General features: G+C 32.4%; 1 protein-coding gene across 1 annotated transcript in view; it reads left to right on the forward strand.

The window, feature by feature from the left end:
* Nucleotides 1-20,498, forward strand: part of LOC134690229 (uncharacterized) — a 60,204-nt gene extending 39,706 nt beyond the window's left edge. Inside the window, exons 10-16 of the mRNA XM_063550205.1 lie at nt 1,053-1,159; nt 11,875-12,328; nt 12,907-13,682; nt 14,255-14,285; nt 15,912-16,183; nt 18,754-18,781; nt 19,725-20,498. Of these exons, the coding sequence (XP_063406275.1) occupies nt 1,053-1,159; nt 11,875-12,328; nt 12,907-13,682; nt 14,255-14,285; nt 15,912-16,183; nt 18,754-18,781; nt 19,725-20,368 (2,312 nt within the window). The 3' untranslated portion in view covers nt 20,369-20,498. The remainder of the gene's footprint in view (nt 1-1,052; nt 1,160-11,874; nt 12,329-12,906; nt 13,683-14,254; nt 14,286-15,911; nt 16,184-18,753; nt 18,782-19,724) is intronic.
* Nucleotides 20,499-20,801: the final 303 nt, after the last annotated feature.

Below are 20,801 nucleotides of genomic sequence, written 5' to 3' on the forward strand. Positions count from 1 at the left end.
TATGTTGTTCCATTGAATAGTTACCATAGATTTGTTATCTGTGTTGTTCATGTTATCTTGTCCCATTGAATATTAACCATAGCTTTGTTATCTGTGTTGTTCATGTTTATGTTGTCCCATTGAAAAGTTACCTTAGATTTGTTATCTGTGTTGTTCCATTGAATAGTTATCATAGCTTTGTTATCTGTGTTGTCCCATTGAATAGTTACCATAGCTTTGTTATCTGTGTTGTTCATGTTATCTTGATCCATTGAATAGTTACCATAGATTTGTTATCTGTGTTGTTCATGTTTATGTTGTTCCATTGAATAGTTACCATAGCTTTGTTATCTGTGTTGTTCGTGTTTATGTTGTTCCATTGAAAGTTACCATAGATTTGTTATCTGTGTTGTTCATGTTTATGTTGTTCAAAGGAAACTTGGAATTCCGATTTTCATGAAAAAAATCATTCATTGATTATAAAAAATAGGGCTGTACATATAAAAACAATACTAGTGATACAAAAAATCATTAAAACTGAATAAATGACATATATTACAAAATTATATTAATAATAGACTAGAAATGAGTGCCGATTAGTTATTTTCAAAACAGTTATTGTTAGTGATCTCATGTGTTCAATTCTTGCCAGATTTTTATGAAATTTATATTAAGTATATCTCAGTAGTATCGTAGATAATTTCCAAAATCAATGCCGATTAATTATTTTCAAGCATTCATGCCCATTTGAAATAATAAATATATCTAAAAAGCTTAACATTTGCAGTCAAGTCTGTGTTTTCTTAATTTTTTTGTAGAGTAAAAAGAACAAAAAAAAGGTTATTTTTTTAAGAAACTGCCACTGGACCTTGCCGTGGTGAAATATGTGCTATGCAAGGGACAGTCAGTGTCTTTCATTTCAAATGGATTTCCTTCATCAAAAATAAATTATGTCAATTTGCTCCCTAATAAAATGTATTTCTTTGGTTTTTATCACTATCAATTATGACATACCAGATTCTAATTTCATTAAACTTTTATTTTATTTTTTCATGTTGGTTTTTATATTTCAGTATTCCTTCAACATTGGGTTAACTCTATTCTAACATATTGTAAGGTGGTATATGTAGGCATTCCAAAGATCTTATTTGTTGCCACTCACAAAGACAAAATACCAGTGGTAAGTAATATAATTTAGATATAACAGGAGGCTGATCAAGTAATATAATTTAGATATAACAGGAGACTGATCAAGTAATATAATTTAGATATAACAGGAGGCTGATCAAGTAATATAATTTAGATATTAAAAACCAATTCTTCAGAGAAAAATTGAAGGTCTTTCCACCTCAATAATTAGAATGGAATTTAAATAAAAGATGTTAGAATGGGTCACTCCTTGTTGATGTAATTTGGTACCTCAACTGATATAGAAAAATAAGATTAATAGGTATATGCAGAAGACTTAATTGTTTTATAACGAACAAAAACAAATTTAAAGCAAAGGTCAAAATCTAGAACATCAAGTTGACCTTTGACCTTGACCTAAATTTCAAGGTCATAGGTCAGTGATCTCAAATCAAACGACACCAGGTCAATCACTTGTATGATTGTAGAGAAATATCGATTTCAAATACAAAAGGGGGAAAACTCCTAAAAGGGTTGACCAAAACACTTCGACTTAAATGGGTTGAAGTTGCCCCTTGTTGTAAACAGAAATTTGACAAACACATCGTATCATTAACTGTTACAGTTTCTTTTGAATATAGATTACAAGCAAATTCGAAAATTTAGAATATGACCTTGACCTTCAACCTTGACCTCAAATTCAAGGTCATAGGTCAGTGAACTGAAATAGGAAGGTCCCAGGTCAATCACTTGTATGGTTGTGGAGAAATAATGATTTGACATACAAAAGGGGAGAAAACTCCTAAAAGGATTAACCAAAACACTTCGACTGAAATAGGTTGAAGTTGCGCCTAATTGTGAACAGTAATTTGGCAAACACATCATATCATTAACTGTAACAGTTTCTTTTGAATAACGATAACAAGCAAAATTCTAAATTATAATATGACCTTGACCTTTGACCTTGACCTCAATTTCAAGGTCATGAGTCAGTGAACTCAAATTAGAAGGTCCAAGGTCAATCACTTATATGGTTGTGGAGAAATAATGATTTCAAATACATAAGGGGAGAAAACTCCTATAAGGGTTAACCAAAACACTTCGACTGAATAAGTTGAAGTTGCGCCTTATTGTAAACAGTGATTTTGAAAACATATCATATCATTAACTGTTAGTTTCTTTTGAATAACGATAACAAGCAAAATTCAAAATTTATAACATGACCTTGACCTTTGACCTTGACCTCAATTTACTTTATATGGACCAAGGATTTCATATCAAAAGACTGTAGGCCTCTACAACTTAAACCGTATGAATCAACCCAACATATCGTATATTTTAAATTTTCAAAGGGAAATAACTCCCATAAGATGTCTTCTGATCACCTCGGTCAAAATAAAACAAATTATTCTTAAGAGTAGACAAACAATTTGGTGAAAACAGTTTGTAAAAATCTAATACGGTTTTAGAGATATAGCGATAACAAGAAAAAGGGGACGCGGGGAGATAACTCCTATAAGAATAAGTGTTCAGTCACACAGGGTGAGTTTTGAAACCTCCATTACTGAACAACATCATTGGCCAAACATCCATTCGATATGTTGTAAAACAAAAAAGCATCTCAGACGGCAGAAGAAAAAAAAAAAAAAAAAAAAAAAAAAAAAAAATAATCAGAAGAAAAACAATAGGTCTTTCCACGAAAAGTGGAAAGACCTAATAACAGGAGGCTGATCAAGTAATATAATTTAGATATAACAGGAGGCTGATCAAGTAATATAATTTAGATATAACAGGAGGCTGATCAAGTGATATAATTTAGATATAACAGGAGGCTGATCAAGTAATATAATTTAGATATAACAGGAGGCTGATCAAGTAATATAATTTAGATATAACAGGAGGCTGATCAAGTAATATAATTTAGATATAACAGGAGGCTGATCAAGTAATATAATTTAGATATAACAGGAGGCTGATCAAGTAATATAATTTAGATATAACAGGAGGCTGATCAAGTCAATCTTTTTTCGTGTCCAGTTATATTTGTAGTTCTTAATTAATTGTAACCATTTCAATTTCAATTATAAGATGACTGGATATTAATGGAGTGTTGCCCTTTAAGGATGATTTGCCTTTACTTTTTGCATTATTGCCTTATATCTTAAAAAGTATAATAGATAGAAATATACTTAAACAAGGTAAAATGATCATTAAAACAAGAAAGGTAAATATGCTAGATATACTTACTGGAGGTGTGATGGGATGATTGAAGCTGTTTATTTTCTCCTTGATAATATTTATGTACGTTTTGGCAACAAAGTTTATTGACATGTTGTAGGTATTCCTATGGGCACTAATTGCGCCCCTTTAACATGTTTAATAGCAGACATGTTTTTGTACTGTTATGAATAAACTCATCATAGATACCAGGATTACATCTTCTATTTACTTCAGACGCGGGTTCCATCTACAAAAGACTCATCAGTGACGCTTGAATCCATAAAGTTAAAAAGGCCAAATACAATACGAAGTTGAGCATTGAGGACCGATATTCCTAAAAGTTTTGCCATATATGAATCACACCTTATGACAAAACTCAGTAAAAACTCGTCTCAAATGCATTTAATTAATAAATTGAACAATACTTACCGTTATCTTGATGATATTTTTTCATTAAATAATCAAGAATTTTCTCAATATACAGCCGCAATTTACCCAAAGGAACTTATTTTAAATAAATCAAATTTAAACAGTAATAACTGTCTTTTCCTAGATAGGTATTTCTGTTTTAAACGGGAAACTCCACACTAAAATTTACGTCAAAAGGGACATATCATTCCCTATTGTTTATTTTCCCTTTTTTTGGATGGTGATGTTCCTTTGGCACCATCTTACGGTGTTTATATTTCACAACTCGCTCGCTATGCCCGTATCTGTTGGACATTTTTTATTTTAACGAACGTAATCAATGTATTTCTGGTAAATTATCAAGTCAGGGATTTCGTTACCACAAATTACTTAAAACCTTAACTACATTCTTCCAAAGATATAAAGATTTGGTTCTAAAATTTGGTTGAACCTGTAGAAAACTTATTTCAAACAGGATAGCACATCCTCATTTTTACTGAAATGTTGTTTACTGTGCCCGGAAATATAGAAACGATCCTGGTAAACTTATCAATCCTTTTAAATAAACTTATTCTTAAAGGTTACCAATTCAACACCGTAATTAGATCATTGAATATTGTTTTTATTGGTATTAATATTAATTTTTTTTTATCAGTAAATTAAAAGCAAACTAAATATTATTTTATATACATATACACATTCATGGATCTACAGTCTGTCGATGCCTGTATCTTGGCATTGCACAAGGTCCTGTTTTTCTCTGACTGTTTATGATGTCTTCAAACTAAATCTATTGGATGTTGGATGTGTATTGATTGATAATTTAGTCTTAGATGCATGATTTTTATACGACCGCAAACATTTTAATTTTTTGGTCATGTATCACGTTGACGTCGTCGTCGTCGTCCGAATACTTTTGGTTTTCGCACTATAACTTTAGTTTAAGTGAATAGAAATCTATGAAATTTAAACACAATGTTTATGACCTTAAAAGGAAGGTTGGGATTGATTTTGTAAGTTTTGGTCCCACCAGTTTAGGAATTAGGGGCCAAAAAGGGCCCAAATAAGCATTTTCTTGGTTTTCGCACTAGAAACTTTAGTTTATGTAAATAGAAATCTATGAAATTTTGACACAAGGTTTATGACCATAAAAGGCAGTTTGGGATTGATTTTGGGAGTTTTGGTTCTAACTGTTTAGGAATTAGGGGCCAAAAAAGGGCCCAAATAAGCATTATTCTTGGTTGTTGCACAATAACTTTAGTATAAGTGAATAGGAATCAATGAAATTTAAATACAAGGTTTATGAACACAAAAGAAAGGTTGGGATTGATTGTGGGAGTTGCGATCCCAACAGTTCAGGAATTAGGGGCCAAAAAGGGGCCCAAATAAGCATTTTTCTTGGTTTTCGCACCATTACTTTAGTATAAGTAAATAGAAATCCATGAAATTCAAACACAAGGTTTATGACAACAAAAGGCAGTTTGGGATTGATTTTGGGAGTTTTGATTCTAACTGTTTAGGAATTAGGGGCCAAAAAAGGGCCCAAATAAGCATTATTCTTGGTTTTTGCACAATAACTTTAGTATAAGTGAATAGAAATCTATGAAATTTAAACACAAGGTTTATGAACAACAAAAAAAGGTTGGGATTGATTTTGGGAGTTGAGATCCCAACAGTTTAGGAATTAGGGGCCAAAAAGGGGCCCAAATAAGCATTTTTCTTGGTTTTCGCACCATAACTTTGGTATAAGTGAAAAGAAATCTATGAAATTTAAACACAAGGTTTATGACCATAAAAGGAAGGTTGGGATTGATTTTGGGAGTTTTGATCCAAACAGTTTGGGAATAAGGGGCCCAAAGAGTCCAAAACTAAACTTTGCTAGATTTTAACAAAAATTTAAATCTTGCAGGGGTTCTTTGATATGCTGAATCTAAAAATGTACTTAGATTTTTTATTATTGACCCAGTTTTCAAGTTGGTCCAAATCAGGGTCCATAATTAAACTTTGTTTGATTTCATCAAAAATTGAATAATTGGGGTTCTTTGATATGCCAAATCTAACTGTGATTGTAGATTCTTAATTTTTGGTTTGTTTTCAAATTGGTCTACATAAAGGTCGATAGGGTCCAAAATTAAACTAAGTTTGATTTTAACAAAAATTAAATTCTTGGGCTTCTTTGATATGCTGAATCTAAACATGTACTTAGATTTTTGATTATGGGCCCAGTTTTCAAGTTGATCCAAATCAGGATTCAAAATTATTATATTAAGTATTGTACATGTGCAATAGCAAGAAATTTTCAATTGCAAAGTATTCAGCAGTAGCAAGAAATATTCAATTGTACAGTATTGTGCAATAATTTATAGCAAGAAATTTTCAATTGCACAGTATTGTTCAATAGCAAGAAATCTTCAATTGCACAGTATTGTGCAATAGCAAGTATACAACATGTACAATGTATTTTCACTTTTACTACCAACTGATAAATTAAAACAATCTTTACCATTCAGTGATAATATGACTGGACTGAATCGCATGTCAATAAGTGGGGGAACTAGCTGACATTCTGCGACCCAGTTCTGATCATATTATTTTGTAGGGGAACTAACTCTAAATAATGATGGTAGAGCATAGGTAACGCATTGTCTGGTTTTCTTCATATAACGCACAAGAAGTCAATAAAACACTAAGTTCAATGATGGTATATTACTTATTCTCGAAAAGATAAGCATTCATATTTACAACACAAGTTATACGAATATGCAACTAAGTCACCATGATGTGACAAAACCTAAAATTATCCAATCTCTAAATTACATAAAGTTAATCTATCCAAGTCTCTTTCTAAAACACATCTCCCAAATTTCAATAATCATTTCATGTATATCATTGTAAATTGACCAATCAAAATACCTAACTCCCAAAAAGGGGAGGGTAATTATTTAAAACCTTGCTATTAAAAATATGGTCCCTTAGATACCTTTTTATCAATTACAATGTATAGTTAAAGTATAAAATTATGTAACAAAAATATAACACTTCTATTGTATTTTATCTTAAATAGGAAATAGCTAATTATAGTCTTAATGTAACATTTTGAAGGTGCTAATAGCTTTACCTCAAGTTTACCTTAATCCCTAATCCAGAATTAAGAAAGACAGTCTAATTATATTCTCTTTGAAATGTGAATTATTTGCATAAATTTAGCCTTTACTTAGTTTTGACATGTTGACATTATCATCCTTAAAGAAATAAAGAAAATATAGATTTATTTATACAAAACTATTCAAAAATATTGCCAAGGAAAAATACCTCATTTTTCCTTGGTGATATACTCTCCCTTCTTCCAAAAAAGATTTATTTTTTTCTTAAAGAAAGAAGAAATAACAATAAAAAAAAATCTTTTCATATATATATGTACATAATATATAGACTACATGGCAACACACATTATTTAACTTAAAATTATATCATTGCATGGCAAAGCAAATTGTTCTACAATAGTTGAAAATATATTATAATTGAAAGTAAACACATTCTGAATTATGCACATGAATATCATTATTAAAGTCATTGTACAAAAAATGTATAGTAATCCGAACACAGTCTTTTGGTTTTGGCTTCTATTGATACAAATCTTTTGGTTTTGGCTTCTATTGGTATGAATCCTTTGACATAAATCACATTATTAATGAAATGAATAGTTTTTTTTACACAGTCTTATGATTTGCTTCTTTTGATATGAATCTTTTGATATGAATCTATTAATACGAATCTTTTGGCAATTGTCTATTGGTCTGATTTCTTTTGGTACATATCTACTCTGTTGCGCGAACACAACAAAATCTTCTGGAAACATAAACAAACCTTCCTCTCAGAAGAGAGTGGTACCTGCAGGATGTTTTATAGGCATAAACTAGTGGCCTGGTTTGAAGTCTCAATCCACATGAAACTTCTGAATCCCATTTCTGCATGGCGATTCATATCCAAAAATGTTTGCTCCACACCAACCAGTCGCCTGGTTTGAAGTTTCAATCTGCATGAAACTTTTGAATTTACATAGGCTAGATGTATGTAAAGTGGGAATCCCATATTTGCATGGCGATTCATAGCTAATATATGGTTTTCCTGACCTTTGTAGTTTCAATCCGCATGAAACTAAAGAAGTTTACATATGACGGATGTAAACTGTGAATTCCATATCCAAATGGAGATTCACCTGATCCACTGATGTTTTACATCAACGAATGTAAAACTTTTGAAATCCATATCCACATGGAAATTTCAAAAAAGACACACAATGAAATGTTACATATTCCGAAATGTAACATGAAATCCATAACCTAATGGATTTTTCTTTTATATAATATTTGACAAGGCTGTTGAACCGACACTAGAATGAGGCTCAATATAATCTTTTTCCCACGAGCAAAGCACAGAAACTTGATTGCTGATCTGCAATTAACTTTGGAAATATCTTGCATTCTGGTTCTTTTCTGTACTAGAATCCTCTGAAATAGTCTTAACTGTATTAGTGTACAAATGTTATGAAACTTCTTCCATACTACTGAGTATTATGAGACACAGCTTACTTAAATCACCTTGTGACAATATTTTTTTGGCCTTAAGTACTTGAAATATTAATATAATCTTAAACTGGAAATACTATTTATATTCTTAGCTCTTTGAACAGCAATGAACAGAGTTTTCATTAATGAAGTAACGTTTAGTATCTACATGTACATAGCATTAATATTATTCTTTAGTTGATCTTTGAATTTATTAAAAACTATAAAGTACAAACCCTTGAGGGTAACTAACACCTTACTTAAGTAATATAGGGTTAAAACTAATTGTTCAACTTTAATAACTGACTGATTAAATATACTGGTATATTATAATACTTCAAAAACCAAAAACAACAATGATGTATCCTAATCTTAAGAAATCAATGAAAATAAATTTCCTGAATTTGATAATAATTCAGCATGTAGTCGTCACTTCCATACTAAACTGCCTGTAAGAAGTAAGGTTTGGTTGACGAGATCAACCCTTACTCTACAGTATAAAATTTGTTCCTAAAATATTTGTTATCACATTAAACAATCATTGTCAATTCTAATTTATTTCTTATTACTTGTATCTTAGTGTTGAATGATATGAACAACAACAACAACAAAATTGCAATACTATGGGGATAAAAAAAATGAATTTCATGGTCTTTGTCTAGGACAAGATCATGAACAGTGCTGAGATAAGTAAATAGATTCTTAAAAACTTATACAAGCATGTCTTTTTAAGAACAAAAGCTCGATTAAAGCAGAACCTATAACCTACCCAGTTTTGGTAAGGTACTAGTACAGACTTGGATCATTGCCATTAACCCTTGCATAATTTTCAATTAATTTTGATCTGAACCTGTTAGAATAATTTACAATAGCTGTTTCTATATTAGCCATGAAGTTGTTTTTGAACTCAAAAGACTTTGCCATTTTAATAATATAATATTAGACTTCAGGAGGGATGAGAAATATAAGCCTTATCACTTATTTGACCTAATTATATGTTGAATAAAATAAATAATTTTTATATATAAAAGTGTCACAGGTGATTTAATAGTAGGCTGTACTCACCCTATGCAGTTACCAAGGAATATGTAAATAGCTAAATTCCTATACGGTTTCCTGTCCTGGATATCTTCTATATTATGGCACTAGTCCTTAAAGTTCAGCAAGCATCTTCTTCACGAGAAACGAAGCCGGGTCCTCGAACCACTCTATGACCGGACCGAATCGCATGTCAATAAGTGGGGGAACTAGCTGACATTCTGCGACCCAGTTCTGATCATATTATTTTGTAGGGGAACTAACTCTAAATAATGATGGTAGAACATAGGTAACGCATTGTCTGGTTTTCTTCATATAACGCACAAGAAGTCAATAAAACACTAAGTTCAATGATGGTATATTAATTATTCTCGAAAAGATAAGCATTCATATTTACAACACAATAAAACACTAAGTTCAATGATGGTATATTAATTATTCTCGAAAAGATAAGCATTCATATTTACAACACAAGTTATACGAATATGCAACTAATTAAGTCACCATGATGTGACAAAACCTAAAATTATCCAATCTCTAAATTTCATAAAGTTTATCTATCCAAGTCTCTTTCTAAAACACATCTCCCAAATTTCAATAATCATTTCATGTTTATCATAGTAAATTGACCAATCAAAATACCTAACTCCCGAAAAGGGGAGGGTAGTTATTTAAAACCTTGCTATTAAAATGTGGTCCCTTAGATACCTTTTTATCAATTACAATGTATAGTTAAAGTATAAAATTATGTAACAAAAATATAACACTTCTATTGTATTTTATCTTAAATAGGAAATAGCTAATTATAGTCTTATTGTAACATTTTGAAGGTGCTAATAGCTTTACCTCAAGTTTACCTTAATCCCTAATCCAGAATTAAGAAAGACAGTCTAATTATATTCTCTTTGAAATGTGAATTATTTGCATTTAGCCTTTACTTAGTTTTGACATGTTGACATTCTAACACTTTAATTCATCCTTAAAGAAATAAAGAAAATATAGATTTATTTATACAAAACTATTCAAAAATATTGCCAAGGAAAAATACCTCATTTTTCTTTGGTGATAATAACAAGCACTTTTTTTTACATTTTAATATTTTATGATGTATTTAAATATGCAGTTATTGTTGCAAACTCCATTAGAAATTTGAATTGAGATCAGTTTTGGAATAAGGGAAAGGGGGATGTGAAAAAAAAATTGGGGGGGGTCAAATTTTCTCATTTCAGATTTCATAAATAAAAAGAAAATTTCTTCAAACAATTTTTTGAGAGGATTAATATTCAACAGCATAGTGAATTGCTCAAAGGGGAAAAAAAATTTAAGTTCATTAGACCACATTCATTCTGTGTCAGAAACCTATGCTGTGTCAACTATTTAATCACAATCAAAATTTAGAGCTGAATCCAGCTTGAATGTTGTGTCCATACTTGCCCCAACCGTTCAGGATTCAACCTCTGCGGTCATATAAAGCTGCGCCCTGCGGAGCATCTGGTTTATTAGTTGTTAGTGGCTTTGAGTACTCTCAGATCTGTACTTGGTGTCTCTATATTGTTGGGATGTACAAGTATCCGGCTACGTCCACTTGTATTTATAGTATTTGTATTATCTGATGGGTTAAGCCTTTTTCAACTGACTTTTATAGTTCGTCTCTATGTTGTCCTGTTACACCACTGTCCCATGTTAGGGGAGGGTTGGGATCCCACTATCATGTTTAACCCCGCCACATTCTGTATATATGTGCCTATCCCAAGTCAGGTGCCTGTTATTCAGTGGTTGTCGTTTGTTTATGTGTTACATATTTGTTTTTCATTCATTTTTTATACATAAATAAGGCCGTTAGTTTTCTCGTTTGAATTGTTTTACGTTGCCATTTTGGGGCCTTTTATCCGTCTGGCGTACTAAATTATAATCCTGGTACCTTTGATATCTACTATAGCTGACTATGTGGTATGGGCTTTGCTCATTGTTTAAGGCCGTACGGTGACCTATAGTTGTTAATTTCTGTATCATTTGGTCTCTAGTGGAGAGTTGTCTCATTAGTAATCATACCACATCTTCTTTTTTATATCTACAAATAAGGTACTATGGCCAGAAACGACAGTGGACTCCTTATTGGAAAAATCCCCCTTAATGATGAGGTTTTTTTTCACATTTCTCCCATTTTTGCCTATTATCAATTAACAGTAACAGATCAAGAGAAACTTTAATGAGCAAAACTGATCAATATGGCCAGATATACAAAACAGTCAATACTTCTGGGCCACATTTATCAAACTTGGCCGCAATCATCATTACGGTAATTAGTTTAAAAAGATTGCCGACATGGCTTAAAATAGAACATAGGAGTAAGATGCAAGTTTTGTCTTTTATCTTGTAAACCACTGTATTCTATAAAAAAAAAAAAAAACATGCATTGTTTGTAAAATTCTTTTACTATTTTTTACTCTTTTTACTTTACTATCATCGACTTTTAAAAAAAAATACAATTTTAAAAATTGATAATGTCATATCGTAAATTATCATTTTGAAGGAGGATGTGGATTCCAGGCGTGAGGAGTTGTACAATGGAGTAGAGGAATTGTTCAAGGACCACGAAGGACGAAACCATCTTGTCCTAACACAACGGATATTTGTCAATGCAAGGGATAACACAGATACAGAAATTGAAGTCCTGAAGAAAGCCATCACAGAACTTACGTTTGAACATCCTTGTTGGGGGGAGAAGATGCCCAATGCGTGTGTTCCCCTTGAACTCGAGATAGCAGAGCTGGTGGCAGAAGGAAAACAAATCTTATCATTAGAGGATGTAGAAGAATTGAATGCTATAAGCAAGGTGTCTGTACTGTCCCAAGACCAACTCAAAGATTTCCTAAATTTCCACCACTCCCTGGGGAAGATAGTGTACTTTGATACTCCACAGCTTAAAGATTTCGTAATCATCAACCCCTTACTCATGGTGGAGGTTATGAGGTCTTTTGTGACAGGTATGTATATCACTACTTAGTATGAAGGTTATGAAGTCCTTTTGTATATCACTACTTAGTATGAAGGTTATGAAGTCCTTTGTGGTAGGTATTAATATCCCTACTTAGTATGAAGGTTATGAAGTCCTTTGTGATAGGTATTAATATCACTACTTAGTTTGAAGGTTATGAAGTCCTTTGTGGTAGGTATTAATATCACTACTTAGTATGAAGGTTATGAAGTCCTTTTAGATAGGTATTAATGTCAATACTTATTATGAAAGTTAGGGGCCTTTATGACAGGTTTTTATGTCCATACTTATTAAAGAGGTTATGAGTTCCTTTATGTGAATACTTAACGCAGAGGTTTTGATTTGTGACAGGTATTCATGTCATTCCAAATTATGAAGGTTATGAGATCCTTCATATTTTGCTTAAAACAAGATTAAATTTGCTTTCAAGTGAACATTGATTATAATTACATATTTAACCTTAGTTGCATTCAAGTTGGTTGGTCTCTGGTGGATAGTTGTTACATTGGCAATCAAACCCAATCATCCTCTTTTTAAAGCGTTTTTTATGTTTTTTATATTTTGCAGATAAAGTATTTTGGCCAGAGGAAAAGAAAATTCATGAAACTTTTAAAAGAATGTCAAAATATGGGACCATAAGACGGGAAGACCTCTACCTAATCTGGGAGCAAAAAGATTTCAGTGCAATATTGCCATACAAAGAGTTTATATTTAACAGCTTGATTTATTTAGATATCCTAGCAGAGCAACGGAGATATGATACATCTACAGGAAGTCGGTTACCAGTGGAAAACTTCTTTGTTCCCTGTATGGTTACAGAGAGAAATACCACCAACTTCATGGACAAAGAATGTACACCAGAGAGAGCTATATGCCTAGCGTTTTTATTTAAAGGCACTATTATACCACCAGCCCTACCAAATCGTCTGATCAGTGCATGTCTTAGCATGTGGACTCTGAAGCAGTATGAAGGGAGACAACTCCTGTTCTCAGGATTTATTGGTTTATCATTTGACAAATCACATGACATCGTTGTATGCGTTGAGGGCAACAAGATTCTCCTTTACATCATTCACAGAACCTCCTCCGGGTTAATCGTACCTGATATAGCTACAGGTGTTAAAGAATGCCTGGTTGTAACAATGGAAAGAATCTCAGATTTCTACCACTCCACAGTCCATGCAAAACGCAGCCAACAATCGCCATTTCACATTGAATATTCATGTTCAAATTTAAAATGCTTCATCAGTGCAGAAGAAGCCAAGCAGACCAATGGATGGATTTGTGACAAACATAACCAAACACACAAAAGAAGACACTGGCGTGTTTGGAATCAAGATCAGGTGTGTTTTACATATCAGGGAAACAATCAAATGAGTAACATAATCAAATTATACACACATTAATCATATAATATAATAAGAATCCAAGAGTCAAGCAAGTAATTGTATTATAGTTAATATATAAACCTACTTATTTTATAGTCTTGAGCATTATCTTGCAGTTCTTGATTTTCTTATCATTCTACACTGGTTTAACTGTAAACTTACTTTTTTTTGTGTTGATCTCTATATTGCAGACTTCGCATCAATTTATATTCATGATGTTCGAATTATGCTGCCTAAAAATACTCTTTAGAAGTAATTTGTAATCGTTTTCTCTGTCAATTAATCTATCGGTGTGTCTGTTATTCCATTCCTTCGTGTATCAATCATTTTTCACATAAAAAGTAAGTATAACCTTGCTTGATCGAAACACAGATGAAAGATCAACACAAAATGAAGAACAAAAGATTATTGATTTTTGTCTCAATATGACCGCTGTTTAATACCAGTTGAATTAAATATAATGCGCATTCAAAACATATTTATAATATTTTATTGAAATAATAATTTTCATATTAATTTTTCTATAGACAAAAGAACAGTGTGAAGAGGAATGTCAAGGTAAATATTGTAACACTTCAAAATAATTCTAATCTGTAGAAACGTGTGTTTGTGTATACGTGTCCCTCTATTGACTTTAAGTTATGAATTGTGTTGTGAAACCTGTTGATCTGTAAATTTAAGTGTCCCTCTATGTAATTTAATTTGTGACTTGTGTTGTTAAACCTATTGATCTGTATATTTAATTGTTTCTAAATGTACTTTAATTATTGACTTGTGGTGTGAAACCTGTTCATCTGTTTGTATATGTGTCCTGTGTACTTTAAATGGTGACTTGTGTTGTGAAACCTGTTCATCTGTTTGTTTAAGTGTCCCTCTATGTACTTTAAATTGTGACTTGTGTTGTGAAACCTGTTCATCTGTTTGTTTAAGTGTCCTGTGTACTTTAAATTGTGACTTGTGTTGTGAAACCTGTCCATCTGTTTGTTTACGTGTCCCTCTGTGTACTTTAAATTGTGACTTGTGTTGTGAAACCTGTTCATCTGTTTGTTTAAGTGTCCTGTGTACTTAAAATGGTGACTTGTGTTGTGAAACCTGTTCATCTGTTTGTTTAAGTGTCCCTCTATGTACTTTAAATTGTGACTTGTGTTGTGAAACCTGTTCATCTGTTTGTTTAAGTGTCCTGTGTACTTTAAATGGTGACTTGTGTTGTGAAACCTGTCCATCTGTTTGTTTACGTGTCCCTCTGTGTACTTTAAATTGTGACTTGTGTTGTGAAACCTGTTCATCTGTTTGTTTAAGTGTCCTGTGTACTTTAAATGGTGACTTGTGTTGTGAAACCTGTTCATCTGTTTGTTTAAGTGTCCCTCTATGTACTTTAAATTGTGACTTGTGTTGTGAAACCTGTTCATCTGTTTGTTTACGTGTCCCTCTATGTACTTTAAATGGTGACTCGTGTTGTGAAACCTGTTCATCTGTTTGTTTACGTGTCCCTCTATGTACTTTAAATTGTGACTTGTGTTGTGAAACCTGTTCATCTGTTTGTTTAAGTGTCCCTCTATGTACTTTAAATTGTGACTTGTGTTGTGAAACCTGTTCATCTGTTTGTTTAAGTGTCCTGTGTACTTTAAATGGTGACTTGTGTTGTGAAACCTGTTCATCTGTTTGTTTAAGTGTCCCTCTGTGTACTCTAAATTGTGACTTGTGTTGTGAAACCTGTTCGTCTGTTTGTTTACGTGTCCCTCTATGTACTTTAAATGGTGACTTGTGTTGTAAAACCTGTTGATCTTCTAAAGCTAGTATCTAGTAGGAAATTTTGTTTAAATTTTGTACTTGTTTATTTGTATTTTACTTATAAGGGACTTAGTTTGCCTTCTGGTTGACATTACATTGTCTGCAGTTTAAGTTTTTAAAATAATTATTGGATTCATAAACTATCCTAGATTTTCACCAAACTTGGACAGAAGCTTCTTACAATTAAAAGATAGTATTGAGAGGAATATTTTTATTAATGTTTTTTCACATTTTTGTAGCTGAGAAACTGGGTTCCGCGGAACCCTTACATATTTTTTCAAGCACTTTTCCTCATGTTTAGCTGGTTGAGTAATGCACATCATATAATCATCTGAATTTATGTTTTAATGATGTGTTTGAAGGTAAAGATCATGATTGCATTGTGTATTTCAGGTTTAAGCGATGACGCTTTAAGCCAGACACCAAGTGATATTGAACTGTTGCGTTTTTCAAACCACTGCGAATCAAATAAAATGCATGAATTAGTTACACATCTTGGAATGCTTAGGATATGGAAAGATGTCGAATACAATCATCCTAAAGATATACAGGTTGCCAAATTTTTGCTGTTATCAAAGTGGAAAGAGATGAAAGCTAAATCCAATTTCAAAACTTTGTCAGAAGCTCTGATCAACATGGGTATATCGACCCATGTTTTGTGTCAAGTAAGTTCGTACATAGTATAGTTTTTAGCTCACCTGGCATAGCCATGTGAGCTTATGCCATCACTTGGCGTCCGTCGTCTGTCGTCGGTGTAAACTATTTCCAGAATCTTCTCCTCTAAAACTAGGCCAAATACTTCCAAACTTTAACTGAATATTCCTTAGGGTATCTAGTTTATAAATTGTATCCGAAGTTTTGATCTATCAACAAACATGGTCGCCATTGCTAAAAATAGAACATAGGGGTCAAATGCAGTTTTTGGTTTATATCTCAAAAACGAAAGCATTTAGAGCAAATCTGACATGGAGTAAAAATGTTCATTAGGTCAAGATCTACCAGCCCTGAAATTTTCAGATGAATCAAACAACCCATTGTTGGGTTACTGCCACTTAATTGGTAATTTTAAGGAAATTTTGCAGTTTTTGGTCATTATCTTGAATATTATTATAGATATAGATAAACTGTAAACAGCAAAAATGATCAGCAAAGTAAGATCTACAAATAAGTTAATATGACCAATAGTTATCAAAGGTACCAGGATTTTAATTTAGTACGCCAGACGTGCGTTTCGTCTACATAAAACTCATCAGTGACGCTCATATCAAAATATTTATATGGCCAAACAAGTCCAAAGTTGAAGAGCATTGAGGATCTCAAATTCCAAAAAGTTGTGCCAAATACGGCTAAGGTAATCTATGCCTGGGATAAGAAAATCCTTAGTTTTTTGTAAAATTCAATGTTTTGTAAACAGGAAATTTATAAAAATGACCACATTATTGATATTCATGTCAACCCCGAAATGTTGACTTCTGGGCTGGTGATAACCTTGGGGACGAAACGTCCACCAGCAGTGGCATCGACCCAGTGGTGTAAATAGTTATCAAAGGTACCAGGATTATAATTTAGTACGCCAGACGCGTGTTTCGTTTACATAAGACTCATCAGTGACGCTCATATCATAATATTTTATTATATGGCCAAACAAGTTCAAAGTTGAAGAGCATTGAGGATCCAAAATTCCAAAAAGTTGTGCCAAATACGGCTAAGGTAATATATGCCCAAATTGTCAATTGACCCCTTAAGGGGTTATTGTCCTTTAATGACAATTTTTCACAATTTGATCATCATATTTGCTAATTTTAAAAAATCTTCTCCTCTAAAACTACTCAACCAAATTCAACCAAACTTCAACTGAATGATCAGTAGGGTGTATAAAAAAAAGTATGTGTTTTATTTTCTATTTCGTCAAAAAACATGGCCGTCATGGCTAAAAATAGAACACAGGTTAAAATGCAGTTTTTGGCTTATATCTCAAAAACTCCAGCATTTAGAGCAAATAAGACTGAAGTTAAAGTATTTATTAGGTCAAGGTCTACCTGTCCTGAAATTTTCAGCCGAATTGGGTAACTGGTTATGCAGGTAAAATGCCCCTGAATTGATGCTTTTAAAGAAATTTTGCAGTTTTTGGTTATTAAATTGAATATTATTATAGATACAGATAAACTGTTAATAGCAAAAATGTTAAGCAAAGTAAGATCTACAAATAAGTCAATTTGACCAAAATTGTCAATTGACCCCTTAAGGAGTTATTGCCCTTTAAAGACTTTTTTCACAATTTGTTCATCATGTTGACTTACTTTGAAAAATGTTCTCCTTTGAAACTGCTGTATCAATTTCAGCCAAACTTAGGCTAAATGAGTTTCAGAGTATCTATTATAAATTTTATATTTTATTTCCTTGTATGTCAAGAAACATAGCTCCTATGGCTAAAATAGAACATAGGAGAATTTTTTTTTTTTTTTTTTTGGCTTTTGAAGAAAATAGGACAATTCAAAGAACATTTAAATAAATTGAAAAGCCAAAATAATCATTGATGAGAGATTTAACCAAAAAAATTAAGGTGAGCGATTCAGGCTCTTGAGAGCCTCTTGTCTAAATACTCTTTCATTTCGTTTTTGAATGAAAAACTGTTAGTTTTATTATTCTTTGAAGACAAATGTCTTGAAATTTTCCAATAAATTTATAAGATACCAAGGTTTTAATCAAAGTAAATAATAGGAAAAGGTAAAAAAAGAAAAGAAAACTGTATCACGTATAATGAAAGATTGGACAAGCAACCAACAGGAACCCATTAAAACACTTAGGTCCACTGAAATATTGAGACGGTCCTACTTTTCTGTTGACATTTGTCGTCTTGCTCCTGAAGCATGCAAAAAGTAACATTATGTCAGCCATTGAATGCACAATTTGGGAGTTATAGAATTCCTGGAAATCTAGTATAATATTGAAATTGATGAATAGGAAGGAATAAGACAACGGTGGAAGTGCTGCTAAAAACCAATCTGACTAGTATAGAGAAAGTTGTATTCTAGCATTTATGATTTCAGCACTTGCCTTACAAACATGCTAACAAATTGTCCGTTTCATAATAACTCTTGACGTATGCCAACATATATGAAATACATATACTTTTTATGTTTGTTTCAGTAAATATATAACATCAAACATTGTTGTCAATAGGGTTTTAATCTTTTTTTGTAAATGCATAAAAGCAAATATTTAATTTTTGCAGGTAAGAAGAATCATCAAAGCAGAAACAGGTAAGTAGAAATACAGTCACTTAATAATTAAAATTAAAAATTAAAATTGGGAATTGTGTCAAAGAGACAACAACCCGACCATAGAGCAGAAAACTGCTGCAGCTCACCAATGGGTTTCAGCTGGCCCCTTAACAACATTGTATACTAGTTCAGTAATAATGGACATCATACTAAATAAAGGCAACAGTAGTATACCGCTGTTCAAAACTCATAAATCCATGGACAAAAAACTAAATCGGGGTAACAAGCTAAAACCGAGGGAAACGCATTAAAAATAAGAGGAGAACAACGACACAACACCGAAACGCAACACACACAGAAACGGACCAAGCATCAGACAAAATACCACGATAATAACAAATATAACATCAAAACCAAATACATGAATTTGGGATAGACAAGTACTGTGCCACGTCTTATCTTAATATCTCAAAAATAAGAAAAAACAAACGACACAACATTAAAATGTAACACACACAGAAACGAACAATAATATAACAATGGCCACCTTCCTGACTTGGTACAGGACATAAACTCGGAAATATATAAAAGAAACTGAATTTAAAAATCATACAAGACTAACAAAGACAAGAGGGTCCTCACTAAGGACAGGCGCAAAAATGCAAGAGGTCATGTTTTTGTGATCTCAACCATCCCCCTTTACCTCTAGACCATGTAGTAAAAAATCCAAACACAAAATATTATGCACAGTAAAACTCAGTTTAAAAAAGTCTGAGTCCGATTTAAGAAAAGGTAACAAAAGAGACTAATCAAAATGACAATGACACATTGATTAACAAAGGACTTCTCTGTCATTTTCTGACATGCCAGCTCCATACCTCAATTAAACAAGGTACTGCTTATTTCATATCATTTAAATCTTCACAGATCAATGAACTTTGCAGTATTCTAAAAAAAAAAAAATTATAAAATGATGTTTCAGATATTCCAGCAGATTACTTGGATTTCATTCCAACGGATGAAATTCTAGATACATTAGCTCCATTAATTGGTCAAGTGTTTTTCCAACTTGGCACTGAAATTGGACTGTCAATTCCTACCCTAGAAAATATACAGAGCAACAATCCTTCTGACTTAGCAGAACAGAATAGGGTCGTATTATTGAAGTGGAGAGAAGACCAACAAATCAAACCTACAATAAGTGTCCTTATGCAGGCTTTAGTTAACATAGGGAGAGGTGCACGTTGTTTAGAAGAAGTTTTAAAGAATATTGATATGAACACCCTTATAGTTTCACAACAATCGAGAGGTGAAGGTGTAATTCTAAAGAAACCAAAAATAAAATCAGACCAGGAATCACAGAGTCAGCGAAAGTCACAGATTGATCTGAACCCATTGACAGGTCCACAACAATCGAAAAGTAAAGGTGCAATTCCAAAGAAACCAAAAATAGAACCAGAACAGGAATCACAGAGTCAGGGAAAGTCTGAGAATGTTGATCAAGACACACTAATAGGTTCACAACAATCAGAAGACAAAGGTGCAATTCCAAAGATACCCAAAATAAAATCAGAACAAAAACCACAAAGTCGTCGAAAGGTTTTCAAGAAATGTTCAATAACATGAATAAGGCACATATAGAGAATCATAAAAAACAAATGTGCATTTGAATAGGGAAAATATATTATAGGCAAAATAAGTGTAAAATATTGTGCATTATTAAGCTTCATTGTTTAAATGATAACTTATGCTGTTACTTTTGTATTTCATTTGTTCCATGAGCATTCAACATATCCATCCCTTGCTATTAAATTGTATTATACCTCCGTTTTAAGAAAGTGAGGGTTTACTGTTTTACCTCTATATGTCTATTAGACCATCCACCAGTCTATCTGTTAGTCCGTTAGTCCGATCGTAACAGGAATATGTTGTGTCGCATCTTTCTCAGGAACTACATTTAATGCAAGGATTTCTGAAATTTGGTTTCAGGGTTTATATACATATAATTTGTATAAGTCAGCCATACCGTTTGATGCAACACTTACATAGTTTTACACAT

Source organism: Mytilus trossulus, chromosome 11 (genome assembly GCF_036588685.1).
Source record: "Mytilus trossulus isolate FHL-02 chromosome 11, PNRI_Mtr1.1.1.hap1, whole genome shotgun sequence".
In the NCBI taxonomy this organism is placed as follows: domain Eukaryota; kingdom Metazoa; phylum Mollusca; class Bivalvia; order Mytilida; family Mytilidae; genus Mytilus; species Mytilus trossulus.